This window comes from Dromaius novaehollandiae, chromosome 5 (assembly GCF_036370855.1).
Source record: "Dromaius novaehollandiae isolate bDroNov1 chromosome 5, bDroNov1.hap1, whole genome shotgun sequence".
Lineage (NCBI taxonomy): Eukaryota > Metazoa > Chordata > Aves > Casuariiformes > Dromaiidae > Dromaius > Dromaius novaehollandiae.
In genome coordinates this window covers 18173134-18193476 of record NC_088102.1, presented here as the reverse complement: position 1 = coordinate 18193476, position 20343 = coordinate 18173134, and the positions used below count along the sequence as shown (strand labels likewise).

The following is a 20343-nucleotide window of genomic DNA, read 5'->3' as shown; positions in this document are numbered from 1 at the left end:
GCTTTTTAATGTAAAGTTAGAGCACTAAAAATTGCCATGTGGGGAGCAGTCAGTCAAAGGGAGATGGACATAAAGGTGTGAGGGATCATTGCCCTCTCTGAACCCTTCAGATACTATGAATTTAATGCTGTTCTGCTAAAGAAAGTGTTCTCTCTCACCGGCAGCGATGTAATATATCCACGTTAAATACATTATCTACCTGAATTGTTTATAGCATCATGCATCTGCCATAGCACATAGCCTGGCCTGTCCCACTCAGGACGTGAATCACCGACATGTCTACACTTACTATACTCCCACATCTAACAGTTACTCAGGACCTACTGTTTAAAAAGGTATACATATTCCTGTACTACCCAGATTTCTGCTTTCTCAAAGTTTGAGACACTATGCAGAGACCCACGTGACATCTTGTGCTGAGGACCCCCTTGAGCATCCCACCCTCCACCCTCAGACCCACGTTACAGTCTGCAGCCCTGCGGCAGGCACCAATCCCCTGTCCCTGGCGCGGATGAGAAGAGAGGCTGTATCACAGCAAGTCAGACACAGAAGATACATGCCTACCTGTACGAAATGGGAGCTAACTGGTGAATTTGAGACTTTGCAGGCAAGACCTAGTGTGCCTACCACGTCCGAGGAGAGCTATGTGGGGCTAATTCTCTGAGCACCAGCAGCTCTCCTCTGATCACACCAGCAGAGCTCAGCATCTCTGGGAACTTGGCCGCTCACCTTTGTAGAGCGGTGTTTCTCTGGCTTTGTTGGAGATGTCGGGCTCAGCTCCAGCCTGCAGCAGAGTGAGGAGACAGTCCAGGTTGCCTCGGCTCGTGGCCAGGTACAGTGCTGTCTCCTCGTTGAGAGTGCGCTGGTCAATTGTGCCAGGGTATGCTGTGAAGAAACCATCAGCACACAGTCATTGCGGCATGTGGTATGCAAGTATTTGAAGCACAATCACCTTTCATGATCCTTAGAGTTTTAGGTGAGTTTTTGTTGTTTATCTCTTCTTTTATTTTCCTTTTCAGTAAGGAAAGTAAGTTAAGAATAAATGGTGAATTTATTCTAAATCAGATTAGCCATTGGCTTAGATTTTAATGTTCATCCGTTGCCATTAGTGATGCAAAAAGCTGCTGAGTAAATGCTCTTCAGTAGCAGTTTGAAGCAGAATATGATAGCTAACCCCCTTCAGTCATTGGCAAAGAGGGGCTGGGCTGGATCTTCAGCTAGTGGGAACGGAGGTAATTCTGCTGCCTGCTGTGGCAGACTAGCAGTTTACAACTGCTGAGGATCCAGCTACAAACCTTTACTGTGAGAAATCCAGGGCTTGGCAGGATCTATGCAGTTTCATACAGATGGCACTTTATCCTGAATATCCTAACTTTTACAGGCTTCAGTCTGGAAATATGTCTTCAGAGAGAGACTGAAATTAATGTACACGCACAGAGGCTGAAAAAAGAACTTCACACAAGGATCTAGACTCAGGGTGGGCTGGTGCTAATTCTGCTTTTTGGTTTATTCGTATTGCTCTTATCCATTTTGTAATCAATTAATTTTAATTTCACTAACCTTTTTGCAATAGGCTCAGGCAACCCACTTGGCCATAGTATGCAGCTTCATGGAGGGGTATCCAGCCATCCTTGTTAGGTTCAGAAAGGTCTTTTCCTGATTTCATCATGTTACTTACTGCTTTTTCATCTCCATCCTTGATTGCTGCTGCCACTGGGTCAAGTTCTCTTTAAAACAAGGTTGAAAATTGATTACTGCTTCCTTCATTGCTGAGGAGCTTTCTACAGCAACAGCACAGTATCATTAGACAAAAAACGATGAACCGCTACAGCCTATATGACAGCTTTTTGTGGCCCTAGGGCATCTAGCTACAGTCGTCACTAGAGGTAAAATCTATATCTGCCCTAATTTAGCCAGTCATGATGGATCAGAAGAAGCACTCTGGAGGTGTGGCTCTGTCTCCACTAAGTGTAAAGAAAGTGTAGGCGTGATTGTCACTAACATAAATGTTTACATTTTAGAAATGTAGAGTTGGGTGAGACTAGTGCTAGCCTTGCTCTGTGCACTACCATGAGTGTCCATGGTTGTGATAATCACATCACCTTGCTGTTTGCTGTCAAATGTGGTAAGATGGTTCCATGTGAGATCTCATAAACAAGATCAGCTTAGAAGAGAATTGCCCCTTTTCACCACTGAAGAAATGCTAGCTTTAATTTGCAGATGGCTGAGCTCTAAAACAGAAATTCTGAATAAATCTTGTTCTGATGCTTCAGAGATACTTCCTATTTCTCTTATGAGAAGTTAGGTGAACCAGCTATCAAGAAAGGAGAACTCTAGTTGGACCTTGTAAACCTTATGGTGTTGGTCTGGGCTCTCTTTTATTTGGCCAGGGAAGATAAAAAGAAAAATCTACCCACTGAAATGAAATTCTGAGCTGACTTAATGCCTATACCCTAGAGATCCCCAGCTATTATTTCAGTATCAAGCACCCAAATTTTCAGAAATGATAACCACTTTTGGCATTAGAGACCTTTGAAAATGTGTCCAGTGTCACAACAAGGCCTGCTATGTGCTGGACACTTGAAAATCTGGTCTTGTTCTAGATGCCTGCTTGGGAGCTGACCCATTAGCTTTTTTGACAAGCCCACTCCTCGCAACCCTCTTAGCCAAGTTAGCAGTGCCTTGAGTGACCACGTCAGTGAGGGGTCTCTGGAACCACAGCTGGAACCAGGTGCCATGCTGTGAAGTGGTTCATGTTATCCAGCGATGGTCCATTTGAACCCAGCGAACCTCTGCCAGAGGTGGGCCATTTTTTTAGAGACAGAGGACACAAGGATATTGAAAACATAGGAGAGTTTGTAGCTGAATTAACTCTGAAGAGATATTCTTGCAGTTTTGAAGGCAGATTGAGGAGAGAGGTGAGGGGAGGGAGGTGGTGTGTTTCAGAGAGAATCCTTGCATTGCCAGGGCAGGAATTCAACACGCAACTAAAGTCACAGCAGCGAGAATGAGAACAGCTAGAAACTCTGGTTATAACAGAAGGTCTAAAATGTTACAACAGAGGAGACCTGAGACACAAAAACACGGGCAGCTCAGCAGTGGAGTCCCCAAAAAGCAGCTCATTGGTATGACCACTGCATTTAGTGCAGATTACAGGAACAGCACTGGATTTCATCACCTTGCAGCAGACTGCACATGGCAGAAGGGCATGGAGACTGGGAGAGTAGCATAGCTTATGCTGAGGGAGCTTCCAGGAGCACTGCGGGCCTGCAGCAGGGGCTGAATGGACCAGCAGCCTGAAACTGCCATAACAGTCATTAATTTCAGCTTGCCTGGAAGTATTCAAGCCAATCTGGTGCCATAAACGCTGATATTTGCACCAAAAGAAAAGTCACCATGCTGCTTCTCTGAGGACAAACTCGGGGCTTGCAGTGGAAGCCCATGAACACAATGGGTAGGCCAATAAATGGGAAAAGACTTAATTTCACAGGTGAAAATGTACTCAGTACCACTTGCTCTTCCTTCTCTATAGCTGTAAACAGTGATCTCAAGACAGCAGAGTCACAAAAATAGCAACACTGGAATGGAGGGAGATATGGGACACAAAGCCAGGCAATTTGCCTGAGGAGATAACAGCCAGAGCAGGCAGCTGCCTTCCTGGCCACCAGCCAGTCAGAAGGAATCAACTGACCTTCTCCTGATAACTGCAGGACTGAGGTCCCAGGGACCCCATTGTATCCTCATACTACTTAGGGTACCTACAGCAATATAATAATAGTTATAGATGAGAGTTTTATATAGGCACTTAAAATTCAGCATTTTGTTGAAGTCAGTTAATAGCAACAATTGGAATATTTGGCTGGGAGAGGAGAAGGAGGTGGGGGATCTTTATCTTTAAAAGCCTCTGGCACAAGCCTGCTGAAACCATCTGTTGCACTATGCAAAGTTTCACGTTACATACACAGGGCTGCTTACTGCGACCCCAGGCTTGGGCACACGATAGAGTTACTGGAGTTTAATGAGTTACTGCATGCCAGGTGGGATATGACAGGAGTCTGTTTGCATTTTGTTGGCACACAGCAAACGCAAAGTAAATCACATTAACTGAGACCCCGGTGAAAGAAGAGGATACTGCGTCTCTGTGGTAGGGTTAAAAATGTGTGCAGAATCAGTTAGTGGTCTGCTTGAGCCTTCAGATGTTGAATGAAGTAAACTTCTGTTAGGCCCCTTGACCTTAAATGATTCCTGAGGAAGACAAGGGGTTTGCTGGACCCGGCTGTAGATACTTTAGCCAAGCAAATTCCAGATCGGCACAGAAGGTTTAATGAGTCTCCATGTGAAATCCTTCTTTTTTGCTTGTCTGAGTCAATCTATATTTATATGTAAACACACACACACACACACACACACACACACACACACATACAAACACATTCTGCTGTTTGGATTTTAATAGAAATAGAAAAAATCAGTATTAGGACGAAGGAGGAATTCTGAAGTTCTGATGAAATCTTAACTTTATAGGCTAATCAAAAGAGTTACGCATTTCAGAGGCCAGTAGCCAGACTCATAAATACTCATTGCAAAAGAGGCACATGGTGGGGTCAATTCTAAGTGCCGCAGAAGAGGTTCAGTAGTGCACAGAAGGGTTCAGGAAGCACCTTCTTTTCCTGGCAGCCTGGTGGGATGCAGACAGCATGAAGAAACATCTCCCTGAGTGAACTCAGCTATCACCTCCTGCCTTGCTCTGAGAGCAGAGCCAGAAAACAGCTGTGCCACCATGTTCCCCTGTGACTTCCCAGCCACTTTTCTGCTCTCACCTGACAGCAGAGGAGGGATAGTTTATCAGCATTATTGTGGCCCTTGTTGTGGACTGAACTCTATTGAGCTATATGATGCAGAAGAAAAAGCCTGCTTTTCAGACATTACGATCAGAGCAGGAGAGAGATATGAAAGGAGTGCAGATCACATAATGAGAGCATGTGATTTCAGTGGGGCCAAGGGGAGCTGACAAGTGATAAAGGTGAGGGAGTCCCCACATGTCAGCAGAAAGAGGTTTTCACATATGTCAGTGAGGGCAATGTCAGCAGACCGTGGAGGGCAGAGCTGAAATCACACAGAGTGCAGGGTACAGGGTGAGATGGGGCAGAAGATAGAGACAGGTGACAGGGATGAAAGGAAGAAGAGTGAGGATGTGGTAGTCAATACGACAATGCATCCAGGGAGGGATTTGTAAGATGGATAAAACAAAGAGGGTTTGAACCAGAAGACGAAAAAGGCAGAGGAAAGTTTTCTGCAAGGTACAGAGAAGTTCTGCCTGTGGCACATTTTACCCCTCATCTCATCCCTAAAGGCAGGTGCCAACATCTACTCTGCCTGGCAGAGAGCTGTAAAAAACCATCATGGTCCAGACACTTCCACTACAGATGGGCAGAGCTGGGCCCACACCCTCACCTGTCTGCTTTCCTCAACCATGACTGTGTTCAGCCAAGCGTATTTATGGTCTCTGCCAATGGCAAAATAGGGCTGGGGGGGGTCAAACTCTGTCCTGGTGGTTTCCCCTGGGGTAAGTAAGATGCAGTGTGGCTTCCCAGCAGCCCTTCTCAATGAGGCACGACAGTGCAGGTATTGCTGTGCCAGGGTGCAGCCACGGCATCTTGGAAGCATTTATAAAACATTACTTTGAAGAACTGGACTTTCTCACCCTGTTTATATACTGCCATGAAATGTTTGTTTTCCCCACCATCCCCCACCACTGAAGTATGAACTTACTACCAATGCAGTACAAACAGCACCAGTCTGCCTCATCTACTGCATCAATGTGGGAGCCAGCCTGTATAAATAAACCACAACACAGCTGCCCCTTCTCTGCTGTCCCCTGTCACCTCAGAGCTACCAAGTGACCCAGAGTCCCCAGGATATGTGCACTGGAGGGATGGAGAGGGATGAAAGGGGAGAAGAGGACAAGGAAGGTTTGGAGGTGGGGTTGCCTGCAAGAGACAGTGTGATGGTTTGGGGCAGGTAGGAGGCTGGAGGAAAGAAAGGGAAGGCAAAGAGGGTGCAGTGCAGATATCAGCAAGACCCTTCTAAGCAGTTCATGAAATCCCTTGAATGACACCCCAAATGCCACCATTTCCTCCCCAGACACCATCACCGCCCAGAAGAGCTGACTGGGAGGGCAGGAGGCAGCAAGGCTTCTTCTGACTGCAGGGGAAGCGGGAGAGGGAAAACAAGGCACTTACACAGGCTGAGGCGTGCTGAACAGGCTGCCGTCGTACCTTCGCCTGACCCCCCAGGCTGCCCCCGAGCTGGACGGCTGAGCACGGCCTCTCGCCTGGGCCGCCAGTCTGGAGTGGCGATGACATGAATGGAATAAAGAGAAATACTCCGAATAGGAGAAACACGTCATGTTGAGGCAGAAACAGAGACACACACCCACTGAGAGGGAGAGCGAAAGCCTGCTGGTCAGGGCTTTGAATGAAAGCAGATGGCCACGGCTTGCTCTGCACTGGATTCAGCTGCTCTCTCAGCTGGAGATTATTTTTGGCCCTCTGAGGAAGCATCAGGGGATTCAAATGACCATATAAGACAACAGTGAGGTTAACCCTGCCACCACCGCACAGGAAGCAGGCAGGAGGCGAGGTGACATTCATCACCTCCCGAAGTGTCACACAAGCAGGTCAGAGGAGGGGGTGGAGGAGGATCCAGGGCCCCAGGTGCAAGCTCCATTTTGAGCCCCAGCTCTCACAGGCAGCAGCAGTGTCCAGCAACACTACATATCTGGAGCTACAAACTCTGCAAAGGCTTCTCCTCCAGTGGGAGGTCAAAAGCCACTGGGCTGAGGCAGAGGCAGGACAGGTTAATGCACAGAAGAACAGATGCTATCTTTTGCTAAAATAGCAGGTGTCAAAGGACCCCCAAGGAAGACAAGACCAAACAGCCAGGGTAGCCCTTCCCCCCCATGTCAGATCCCCACAGCAGAGCTGACAATACAGGTGTGCAGTAATTACAGAGAAGCCTTTAGTTAGAGCAGGATTGCGTTCTGCAAAGCATCCTTTGTCTTGTAACTATAAAGCGTCCTTACTGCTCATCAAATTGTTCCAAGTCTCTCGACCTTGGAAATCAAACATTTGAAGGTAGTGAGGTTTCGGCAGTGAGGTAGTGAGGACAGTGGAGTTATGAGAAGGAAGGAGGAACAGAACTTCAGTCACTCACTGATTATTACAAAAAAAAAAAGGTTGAAAGGATATTTTTCTATCTTCTTTGACTTTCTAACCCCCCCTTGAAAATTCTGCCTTTTAAAAATGAAAGGAGAACAAAGTTGGTTTTGAAACTGTCAGCAGGTCTCTGTAACCCACAGCCTGAGCACAGTGTCGCAGGGGAGGGGGATGTCTCCACGCTTTGGTATCTGGAGCTACTCTTGGCTGAGAGCAAGCGTGCTTGAGATCGACTCTGATCTGAAATAACTACGTCTTTTAGAGTTTGTAGTATCTAGAAGGTAGTCAGTTCACATGTTTTTATATGCCATTTTTGGCCTCTCTCCTATGTTTTCCCATAAGAAATCCTGTTCTCCCTCTCTGGCTAAGCCCAGGCCAGGAGTGCAGTGTGTCCCCATGGGAGAAAGGAGCTGCTCACTTCAACAGGGCTTCTTTAGGTCAAGAAAGCTTATAGGGCTGCCCAGTTTCTTATTTTCTTCGTTGCTTAACAGAGACAACTTTGAGCAGATTCTCATTTCACTGTGAGGGTGAAAATCACTGACTTCATTGCATGTATACCAGAATCTGACTTTCAAACTAATGATGAACTATTTGAAGCCACTTGGTACGACTAGTTAGACAACACGTGTTTTGGCAGGAGAGGCTGGCCGTCCCTTTGGGGGCAGCGTGTTTGCCGAGATGAGCTAAACTTGGGCTCACTCACCTTTGCCAGGGGTAAATCTGGTAGGGTGGGTTGTGGCTGCTGGCGTGGCTGGGGGCAGCTGCCTCGCCAGGGCCCGTCACGATCGACTTCTGGTGACTCTGGGCAGCTGACTGCCCCGCGGGATCCTCCTCTAGGCTCTGCTGTATGGCCATTTTTATAAGCTCGTCCTCACTCAGGCTACTGTACAGACTGTATTCCTCGCAGCCGATTGTTTTTCTTTTAGTATTTGCTGCTGTTGTAGCCATGTTTTGTTTTTTTTAATTTCCTGTAAAAGGAGATTGTGACAATCAAAATGTGGAAAATGAAAGAAATTCAGCTGTCCTGTGCTCTTGTTCAGCTCTGTCTCTTGAGTACACTGACTAGAATTCCCTAGAAAAATGTTCGCCATGGAAAGAACATTAAATCTACATAGAAACTTAATGAAGTAACTGCTTTCTGTCACATAGATGTAACTGCTTTATCTGTTGGTTGAAAAGGGAAGGGAGCTGCTGCAAGGAAGTAAGACAAGTTTTTATCTACTTATTCTGGTTGCCACAGTTCAGGAGAAAAATAGGTAAAGGAAATCCTCAGCAGATTAAGGAGATACAACTTTGAAATTAATTTCTTTAGGAGAACGCTAATGCACATCTCTTTTTTACTTTATTTTATTTCTCTTGCTTAATTGCTGGAAATTAAGGGGAGAGGGTTGTCTGTTTTCTGCAAGGGCAGGTTCTTAGCCAGGGTAAAGCAACTTCATGGAGATGTTTCTATCACATTATCTGAAGATCTCAATAGCAACATGCAAAGCTGCTCTTTGAAGTAACTTTCTTTGTTTCACTAATCTCGAAGAGCAACAGGACACTACTCAGTTTCACTTCTGATTTTCTGATTTTCACAGAACAAAGTTCAAGGTCATCAGTTTTAAGACTCATAGTAAGATTCTCTTCTGAAAACTGGAGTTTCAGAGATGGAAATGAGAGAAGAGGGGAAACATCAGAGCACATTCAGCAGTCACAGACTGAACCATCAGTGCAGTAGGGAGTCAAAGAAGGCAAAGACAATCCAAAATACAGTGGTAATTCTAGTAATGACAGGGAAGTATTAGCACCAGCAACATACAATGCTCTGGCAGGATCTCATCTGGATGCCAGGGACAATTCTGGCCTCCAGCGTTCAGGAGTCAAGGGCATATTTCATGAAAGCAGAGGGACAGACTTGATTTGTTAAGAAGATGGCAGCCAAGAGGGAGCAGGTTTTCTCTTTATAAGCATACCAGCAAGCAAGAAAAGCTGTGCAAAGGAGAGGGCTGGCGTGAGAAGAAATGGATGCAAACTGCCAATGGAAGGGTTTAGACTGGAAATGGCAGGAGGCCTCCCTGTCCCTGTCCGCCCAAGGCCTCCTCCATCCCAGCCCCAGCCCCAGGACCCCACCTCAGCCCAGCTCAGGGCTGTCAGTCCCTGCCCCATGACACCGCAGCAGTGCCGGCTCCAGCCCCACCCCAGCCCTGCCCCTGCCCAGCCTCAACTCGTCCCTGTCCCCACATGGTGGTGCCCCATGCCCGGGCTGGGGCTGCCCCGGCTTCCGTGGTGCCCTGCTCCCTCGGGGCAGTGGGATGGGCTCTGGGGGCGAGGCCTGGCCCTGCTGCCATGGGGAGCCCCCCAACACTGGCCCCAGGGAGCTGCCGGCCTGTGCTGTCCCCCAGCGTGACCACTGTGCCCTCCGACAGCACTTGCTGCCTTGGCGGTTGGTTTACTGGATGTCCTGCAGGACCGTGGTGAAGGCACTGCCTGCTGTTTGGGGAGGTGAGGGGTTGAGTGCTTGGCAGAATAGAGCGTGCATCGGCACAACGTGCCATATCAACTGCATCAATGCCCTTACATTTGTTTCTTTAACCATAATTAAAAATAAATTAATTAATATAAAGTTTAAAGAAATTGAAAGAGCTTGAATAAAGCTGCAAGAAGCTTAAGATCTTGGATTTAAACATATCATTCCATAAATAGTGGTGTCTTCTACATCTACTAGCGCTGCTTGCATCTACTTCAGACTTCAAGCATACTGCAGAGGAAGCGGGAGGAGCTAAGGGTAAAAAGAAGCCCAGCAGGTTTCAGATTAACCTTATTACTCTTTACAATATACTGTGTGTTTTACAGCCATGAAAACTGCCAAAATAAAACGTTCTGTTGCTGTAAATAATACAACCAGTTTTGTTGGTTTTTGCCAGATCTCTCAAGGCTGCTTTTGGTTTTATTTTTCAGAGAGCACGGGCATACCTGAGGCCTATGCTATGATCCCTGTCTAACCAAAGGAACTAAGCCAACACATGTAAAAGAGCTGATAGCTCTGACAACGGCTGGCCCCTCCTTGCACCCCAGACCCTCCAGTACCTGTCCTTGTTTGCACTCCATCTCATGGCTAGCCAAGAACCATGACACGGCTTTCTTTCCCCAGCAGCTTCTACTGTTGCTTGCCTGCTCAGTTCTGGCAGTCTAGACAGCACTTTTATAGTCTGTCAGCCTATGTACTTACTGAGTAAGTGGTGTGCTGTGAATGTGTGGAGCCGATGGGCTGGAATCAGACTGCTTGTCTGCAACACCCAACAGTGCAATGCCTAAATGTAGGGACCTGGCTCTGATGATGACTCAGAGACCTAAACTAAGTGGTCAGTGGAGAGGCGTGGATCTGTGAGCTCCTAAAGGAGATGATGAGTTTGTTGCATTTGCTTTTAATTGCAAATGCACAAAGAGTCCTTGGAGGAGGAGCTGAGAGTGGAGACTAAGGCCTTCTTCTCCAAGAGGAACCTGCATCAGTAGAGCATAAGGTGCAGACCCCTCTTCCTTAACTCATGGCTACGCAGGAGGCAGAGCAGGCAGCAGGTCCAGCATCACTCTGTCTTTAAGCTGTCTGTCATAGTCCCTTCCCTCTCCTTTGAGAAGCGAACAGGAGACCAGTGCCAATGCAGCTCCTCACTCCAACAGAGGGGCTAATAGATTTAGGTGCCTCCCTACCTCCCTGAAGGATCTAGGCATAAAGGCCATTTTTTGACATCTTCCTCTCCCTCCTTCTTTTGTTTCACGCCTAACTAACTAAGGCAGAAGGAGGGAAAAAGAACATTTTGATTTGGGGGATCATTTCTATTTCACCTCCCGCTTCTTTGTATGGGTTAACTAGGCCCCCCCATTCGCAAACGAATGGGAGAACCTTCCCTACACACTGGTGATCCTCACTAATATAAATATTTTGACAGGACTCCCATGGAGTACAGAAACAACAGTGCTGGCAGCAGGTCCTGCCACTGACTCATCCTGTGGGAAGAGATGTTGTGGGGCCCAAAATAGAGGAAGCTTTAAGTTCTCCTCTTCTAACTGGCACAACCCTGATGAGCATGTGACTGTCATATTTGGGGTTCTAGCAGCTTTCAGGCCCATCCTAAGCAGCTGAAAGCCTTGGCTATCCTGACCCCCTAACAGATACAGGTCAAGTTTGGTTTGAAACCATTCTCTGGTTAAGCAGCTCATTTCTCAGACAAATCCATTCTCTCCTGTTTCCCACTGTCTCCCCCTGCTCAGTGACCTATCTACCCCATTTGCCGGCATATTTGAATTCACCAAAACAAGCCCCTCTGCTTCATTCAGCTTCTTCCTGAAAACTCAGTTTTCTTAGGTAGAGGGATGGATCTAATAGAAGCTCAAACCTGCTCTATTTGTTGACTGTGCTATCATGTGGATAATAGATGCATGGTGTGTCTGAATCAGGCCACGAGGGCAAGAAGCATGCCAGCTCTCTGTGTTGCAGCCTGGAGCACCCTGACAACGCACAGAGCAGACCTGGCACCATCCCGTTCCACCTGGAAATGGTTTTCTTTGTAGCTATAGAGCCATGGGGCTCAGGCACAGGTTCAAGTTATTTCTACAACAAGTTACCGTGAGCCAGGTGAGCTGTGGTAACAGACCAAGTGCATGCCTTCAGCTTGAGGCTAATCCAAAGTAACCTGATTTAGTTTAACCTTCTTTCATCGTGGGCTAAGCTCAGTCACATTACATGGCACTGCTGCAGTCACACAGACTTACCCTGGCTCAACTGACACCGTAGGGCTAAGGTAATGTGATCTGGTGGCAGAGCCATCAGGTTAGTAGTGAACTAGTAGTGAACTACCTACCATGACTTTACGAAAGCTACCTAGACTAATGTGCTATATGCTAAATATTTTCTACCTTCTGTAAGAAAGGTGTGAAAAAAAATCAGTCTTTGTTTGTAGGGATGGTTGAACTAGTTCAGGTAAGTAAGATCCAACCAAAGCAATCTCTCTAAATTCAGTATGAATCTGTCTGTTTGCTTTCTTTAAGCCTGCTTATTGTAGGTTTAAAATACTGGAATCAGATTTACAAATTAAATGCTAGGTTAACTGCTCGCTCTAACTTCAGGCTTCTGCGGAAGGTTTTAATGTCTGGCTTTCCCCTGGATTTCTCTGGCAGTCCAAGAGCCCATTCTCGCAAGCAGGTAACACCAGAGCATTGCTTGTCCTTTAAGAACAGAACCTCAATTTTAAAGCTCTGATTACAGCGTCAAAACTATTCATTACAGAACCATTTGCCTTCAGGTCTGAATTGCTTCATTACTGATCTCTCTTGGTAGAGACACATCTTAGCATTTTGCTGTCTGTGCTGCCATTTAATATCTCAGTCTGACAAGATCTTCTTACCACCATTTCCACACAGGGCCTGATCCTGCTCTCGCCATATAAACAATATCCCCACTCGATTCTTAAGTTCACTATCCTGATTTCAGTGAGAGTTTGTTTATTTAAGATGTAGAAACCAGGCCTGTGACACTCACAGATAGCTTGGCTGCATTTAGTGACAAGAACATAAGGTAAGAAATTAAATGCTTGTGCCAGGGCCAGGCTGTGGTGCTCCTCCCTGCGTTAATGAGCAGCTGTACCTGGCAGCTCACTGAGAGCAAAGGTGCTACTCACCAGGGTGACTATTAGTAACCACTCACATTACGGTAAACTCCACAGACAAACACAATTACATTGCTATTACATTTGGACTACAAGCTCTGTCAACATACAGTGTTTGGGCCTCTGATCCCTGATGCAACATAAATAAACAACAAGGATTACAGCTGGCTTTGAACATGCAGAACCACTACTCAATACCATTAGCATCTGAAACAACTGGTCCCCATTGATAGCACTTCCTAAAGAAAAGCTTAGCACGACTGCCTGTCCTTGTTCAACAGACCCCAGGCAGCAGAATTAGCAGAATTACTTATTGCCCGTCAGAGGAGGGTGGCAGGTGAGTGACAAGGTCATTAAAGGAGCAGAGCTGGGGGCTTTGCCTGCCTTAGCACTCAGTTTACCCCGAGCAGCTTGTAACTCAGTACAGAACCTCAGTATTTATGGCTCAGGATCCGATAAACCACATTTCTAAAAACAAAAACAAGTAGGTAAGAAAATGCAAAAGAAAGAGAAGAGGAGCAATTTGCTTGTTTTGCCTTTTCCTTTCTGAGAAATGATTGAGTCCCAGATTCTGCAGATACTGCTCCACATACTAGCCTTTACTTCTGAACACAGCAGGACACGACTGCAACTCTTTAGAGTAAAACAAGCTTCCACTTTAGTCCTTACTGCTGCACCTTTCAGGCCAGATCCTCTGCTGACAATGGAAACTAGACCAGGTTACAGCACTTGAAATGCTGACATTTTTGCTGTATTTCAGGTCAGTTTCAAGATAAATCTCTGCAGTTTTCCAGCTATGCTTCTAAGTAAACAATTCTTTTGAAAACAGAAAGATTTTCAGTGCCCATCAGAAGTGGGGCATTAAAAGAAAAACATCTTATGCTGTCCAGCTGCAGCAACACGCAAACATATTTTGTACTAACAACTTATGCAAACTGGTCAAGTTATAGCCCAGTGCTGAAGGAAGCAAAAGCTAGTCTTCCCGAAGGAATCCTCCAAGTAAACAAATCCCCTTGTCAAGCCCCAGCTGTCAAAACAGGTCACCTATCAGTCTGGCATATCATGTAATGCCATCGAATTATGATTCTGCACAAATTCTTTACTCAAATGTATATATCTGCATGCTTTTATTTCTTCTCAGAAAGCATCAGTTCATAAGGCATTCAGTGCAGTATTAGCTTCCTGTTGTACCAACTGGAAAGCTTTAAATGAACGAAAGCATTCACTTTTGTCACTTTTTTCCTTCACAGTGCACCTTGCACACTACACTTACTGTAACTTAGCATGTCATAACAACAATAACAATTATTTCTGAGCAAACTATTCTAGGAAGCAAGACATAAGCATCACCTGAAAGTAAATGAAAAATAAGGAAATGATGGAGCTACAGTTCTGCTTAACTATTCCAGAATTAACTTTAAACAGTAAGTGTTTTATGGCTTATTAAGAAAAAACAAAAGCAAAAACACAAAAACTCTAAAGACTGTGTTAGGGTGTTAGGTTACAAATTGCTACAGGAATAAGTATTTGTATAGCCATACCAATCTGGCAGATTGAAAATGCAAAATAAGTTCAAAACATGCACATTTGCATTACCTTTTTGTTCTGAAATAAAAGGCAAATAATATTGTTGAAATGAGTTATCTCCTTGATTTAAGTCTTAATTCAGAAAATCCTCGTTGGTATTCATATCCCTGCTTTGCCTGGATGCTTCGATCAACTGCAGGACAGTTTTGAAACACTCTCACTTTGAAGCCTGGAGTTTATTTCTGGATCACCCCATGATCAGCGAATACAAGCCAAAATATAAGTTGTTCTGAATCTCAGATTTCCTATTTGAAGATGCACTGGAGAAACTTTTACCCATTCTAAATTTCTTCTTTGTTGCATTAATCTGTGGAACTTCACTTCATCAAGCATCCTGTAGCTAAATGACACAAAGCTGACCTTTCTATTACATCATTATTTATTGTCCCTGACAAGCAGACCATATATGGACATGTTTCTGGAACCTAAAGAAAAAAAAGAAATTACCATATAATTTTGAAATAAAATATGTTGTCCTGGAGAGTTTTATTTATTGGGGAGAAAGGAGCTCAATTTACTGTTCCTGTAGCTGCTGCTTGTTAAAAAAAAAAAAAAAAAAAACAGGGCAAACACTACCATGGATATTTATTGATGCTTTACAATGGTCATATATTTTTAAGGCTACAAATGTGGGACTTCAGAATCCCAAAAAGATGACAAAAGCAGCTGTGAACCCATTCCAAGTAGTATTTGTAAGAGCTTACTACTGGGAAAGAACTGCTCTCATAACACGTAACTATGAAAGACAGACCCTATGTCAGATTGCTTGAGGCCATAAATGTGAAATGGCAGCCATCTTCCCCACATCTGGAGCAGGGCAAGTTGGCCAGGGAAGAGAGAGCTCTGATCCAAGGATGAGCTAGAAGAAAATATTCAGGCACATATAGAAGAATTGACACTATCGGGTTAGCTGGAACACGGGGATAATACACAGTTTGGAAAGGTTAGTATGTATTGTCCGGCTTGTCTAATGAATGAGGGGGAAAGGCATAATATGAAATCAAGATGATGCCTACACTTTTTCCTTCAGCTCTTACTTCACTGATTCCAGTGGCAAAGCAATGCATATAAGGAGAATACACTGCAGATCGTAATGGGTCTCTTTTTACTTCAGAATACCTTGTGGAGCCTCAGGCTAGTTGTACTTGCAGTGTCAGTGCATAAACACCCCCTACCTAAGGCTTAGCAAGATCAGTCTTGAAGGGAGCCCATTTAGCAGGACCGCATCATGTACCAATACATGATCTCCTCCAACTCACTTGGTTTGCTTTTAGGGTCTTCCAGGATCAGCATCATTCCCTCTCTGTGCCTGCTCCTTGCCTGCTCCTTGCTCCAACTTGCTCAGGGCATTATATCACACATCCACCTTCTCTGCTGCCCACTAAATGATCTGCCCCTCGTAAGTGCATGTTAGAGCAACTGTTTTGCCCATAGTTAAGGATATTCAGCAGTTACTGTGGCAGGCGAAGGAACTCTGGTCACTGCCAGGAGGGTCTGAAACTCTTACGTCCCTGACAACATCAGCCAGCTCTCCAAGACTTTTAAACAATATCCAGCGCTATTTTTCCTGATACTACATTAAGGTTGTAACCAGCCTTGGCTTAAAACCAAGAGTGAAAATCTCCCTGATTTAACCCTTCTGTTTGCCCCTTGGCAATTGCTCATTGGATCCAGGCCCTTGGCACTCTTATGACCTGCATGATGTCCCACTGACATCAAGGAAAGGATGTGATACTTCAGACTCACACTTTGCAAAGACAAGGGTGCCTAAGTCTTCCAGGATGGACTATTTGATTAGAAAGAAGATACTGGACTCAAGACCCCAGCTGTTATGAACATCGCAGGTGGTTCCCCATGTCGTTCACACCACGCACACTGCAGTTCCCTCCCTCCCACACTCCTGGATTTCCTTCCAGTGCCCAGTCCACCCTCCCCACACAGAAACTGTGAAAGATACTCTGGTCCTGGGGCACACAAGAAGTGAGGAGCATGTCCCTGTAAAGCTGGGCCATACCCTGCTTTTTTTCAGCTTCATCCAGAACAGACCATTCGAGTTGCCCTACACATGAGATAGCACCATGTTTGGGCATGTGCAGAGAGACATGTAGGGGACACAGCATCACACCAAGTGGTAAGTTTCACAGCTGGGTGTCTGCTTTGGGTGCAGGCTTCTTTGGCGCACGCCCAACAGGGCACAGTACTGTAGCCTCTTCCCCACTCCATGTTTCAGCAAACCAAATGCCACGGAATGGCAGATCACAGATAAGCACTGCCAGCTGTAGCTGACAAGGGGGAGAGAAGTCTAGCCATGGAGGACCACCAGGCAGGAGCTCTTTGCACAAGCGTCTCATTCAGTGCATGAGACCGGGCACACCTGGCAGCATAAGTGCCCATTGCTGGAGGACTGCAGCACTGTGGGCAACAGGGATCTCCTGCAAATACTTTCTGCACCATTTTCTGATGAAAGCACAGGACTCTGCTTCAGAAGATCTATTTTCAAATACCACTAACTGTCCCTTTTGTCTTGAGTAAATCATTTAACTCCTCTGTGTCTTGTTTGTTACATCAGTGAAGTGGAAATAATCATATCCATCAAGTTCCAAAATTCCTTGCAGATGGGAAGCCAGTGAGACTGCTTATATGGATAGAGACTGACGAATAAGACCTTATTTAATTAATATCTGTGAAATACTTTGGTATCCTCAGAGGAAGACCTCATAGAAGTTTAAAATATTAATTACAGAAATATTACTATATAGGAATGAAAACATACATTTGGGGGTTGATTTTTTTCCAGTAAGACAATGTTGTGGCTTTATTAGAACACATCCAAAGCATAATAATAACTATTATGATTTATTAGCATTGCATTGGACTTGTTAATATTTCTGAAGGGACACAGCCAGTTATGGATTTGCATTTTCAGCTTAATCCCAAGACATTTCAAGAGATTACAAAATGTCACCTGCAAAAATAAATACATAAATTGATGCCATTTTCTGGGACAAATTTTAAACTCAGGCACTGCATATTACTAACTGTTTTCTTTCTCTTAAATTGGAAAATGATGGAGATAGATAGCCAACTCATACTGATGGGGGAGTCAGGTCTCACAAAAAGGGTACAATAAAAGAGAGTTGAATCTGAGAGAAGACAAAGGAGGATTACCACAGGAAAATAAGAAATGGCTAAAAAACAGTATGATTCTCTTTATTCTTCATTTTTCTTCAAAATAGCCAGCAGAAGTCAGTTTAGGAATGCACATTTAACATTTGCTCCATTTCTGGATTTGTTCACTAGCTCAACTTCCATTAGTTTGAATTAAGTAGCTCTTCAGTTCCTCAGCACTGTTTTGTTTTAAAATGCAACTGTATTAGGCAACCAAGGCTGGTGAAAAAATAAAGTTAATTTGTGCAACCCAGGAGACCAATGAGCTTGTTACAGACTCATTCTCCATGCAAAGGTGGCAATATTTCTGCCATCTCATGATGAATGCATGTGAGAATGGACATTATCACAAACTGTATTCTTACTGATAGCATATTACCACTGATGATAACTAACTCTACTGCACCCAAGCATTTGGTTCATGGGTACTCTCCTGAAAGCAAGAAAATATTGATTAGTTGCAACAGAGTAACAGTCCCAGGACATTTAATGTGGTTCCATTCATACACAATAGTTTTTAAGCATACCAATACAGCAACTACTGAATATATCCAGATACAAGATGCAAAAAGATGCAGCTAGAGGACCTATTGCATTATGCAGTTGCACAACTACTGCTAGATTATGTTTTCTACTGACGTTAATTTCTCACGTGTAAAGCAGAACACACCACAATTCATCACAATCCTTTGCCACAGAACAACATACTACTTTATGCACCAGTTACCTGGAACAGTTCACTTGCTACTTATACCTTGTCTGAACTTTTTCACTATAGCAATATAATTTAGGTGGTATATTTCACTGAGAATATAGATCTAGGGCACATTTCTCTATATCTTTTACAATCATATTCCAATGAGCAGAGCCTCAAGCTTTACCTTACATTCAGCGTGGGCCATGCTGTGCTACCATCAGACACTCCCAAAGATTAAATGCATATATCAGAACCAAAAGCAATCCCCCTGTATCTCCTGCTATACAACCCACGTTCAAATAACAAGAAGACGGAAACTCCCACAGGGGAAGATGGTTTCAATTTCCTTTGCAAGAACTAATGATTGCTTTGGCTACAGTACCCTGAGAGAGGCAAGGAGCCAGAGGCACTTCTACAGGAAAAGGTGCAGAATGTCACACATGCCCAGGGGTAGGGAATACAATATACATTATATCTTGCTGACTCTGCTGCCTAAATACTAGTGTTGCAAAGATGTAGGTGTTTTGAGTTCTCTCTACTAAGAACATAATTCCCCTTTCAGGAGGAATTTATCGCATTCTAATAGGTCCTGATTCACACCCACAAGTCAGGGTGGACTTTGGCTCGGTATACATATCTGTATGATGGCTCTTCACAGAAAGTTTTCACCTCTTAGTTACAATCAAAATGGAGTCCTCACTCCTTTAGAGACATGACCTGAGGAAAAACGGAAACATCTAACATTCAGGTTCCTAAGCCTCATTTCAGATATCTGATGACTCAGCCGGACCAGACCTGCCAGTGAGCTTTGGAAGAACCTACAGTTATTGCAGTCATAGCCTCCCTCTGCAAATGTCATCGTAAGGTCACATCCACTGACTCAAACTGAAAGAGGAATCAGTCAGAGGAGAACATGAAATGCTAATACAAAACGAACATAACCAAAGACTATATAAACAAATACGTGTCTCTTGGAGGAAGTGGGAAAGCATAAACATTATCTTTTAGTTGTACTTTGCTGTGCAAATATCATTTATTTTATGTTATAATGTGTGTTAGTAAGAATTCTAATGAAAGGCTTGTTCTTTTTCTTGACCTTTAAAAATACACAAAATTCAGAGACACTGCTGCAGCCCCATTGCTCTGAGGCTCTTGCAGGGGAAGAGGCCAACAATGCCAACATGAGACACAGTCTGCTGTGAATAGCAAAGGTACTGGCAAAAACAGTGACTTCAAAACAGCAGTGATGCAAAAGTCAAATAGATTTGATGGGAAACAACATTTCTACAGAGTTTTTTAAAGCAGTCTGTAAAAAAATACAATGGGAATATATCTCTCCATTCAATCCCATAGGCTGATTTAAATTCTGAACAGTCTCCTTCTACTTCATGATTTTTGATGCACTCCTCTGGTACCCTCTGTAATTCCTTTAAGACTGTCATTCATTTCCAACCATTGTGTCTGTTGTATACGATATGGTCTGCTGTATTGCTATCCTTCCCTTCCCTCAATGACAAAGAACAACAGGCCTTCTTGACACAGATCTGTCTTTGCTTTACTATGCCCTCAGATAAACAGCCCTCAAAAACCAAGAGATATCTGTACCTAAATTCAGCACCTTGCAAAAACTTACATATCTTCAAGTATAAGGATGTTGAAGGAATTCAGTTGTGACTTTCTACAAGCTGAGAGTTAAACTAATGCTAACAGGCTTTACTGGACCAGCCTGTAAGTGAGAGGCAGAGTGGGACCGTCCTGTGTACATGCTTCATGGAGAAGAAGTGGGTAGGGTGGTTTTGATTCCAGAGAGAGGTGTTCAAGCCTGGCTTGGGACTAAGGCTGAAGCAGCTTCCAGCTATCCCAAATGGAAGTGGGTTCACTGCCATCAGACCCTGAAACTAAAGGCCAGAAGACATGCTGTCATCCACATTGATGCCTACTATGCTATGGGCTGGGGACACTGGCCTGTCTCAGCTATACTCCCCCTACCATGAGATGGCCAGACCTGGGAGGTGCCCAGTTACTGTGC

The 20343-nt window shown here is 44.6% G+C and overlaps 1 protein-coding gene across 2 annotated transcripts in view; it reads right to left on the bottom strand.

The window, feature by feature from the left end:
* The window catches only part of ASB2 (ankyrin repeat and SOCS box containing 2), a 94210-nt gene that overhangs the window by 18781 nt on the left and 55086 nt on the right, over positions 1-20343 (bottom strand). Inside the window, exons 1-5 of one of the 2 annotated variants that reach the window (XM_064512144.1) lie at positions 14459-14785; positions 7921-8185; positions 6243-6347; positions 1561-1727; positions 730-885 (exon numbers count right to left, since the gene is read on the bottom strand). In XM_064512144.1, coding sequence (XP_064368214.1) covers positions 730-885; positions 1561-1727; positions 6243-6347; positions 7921-8165 — 673 coding nt within the window. In that variant the 5' untranslated portion in view covers positions 8166-8185; positions 14459-14785. Of the gene's footprint in view, positions 1-729; positions 886-1560; positions 1728-6242; positions 6348-7920; positions 8186-14458; positions 14786-20343 lie in introns of those variants that run through there. The other variant, XM_026111615.2, reaches the window with a different exon arrangement.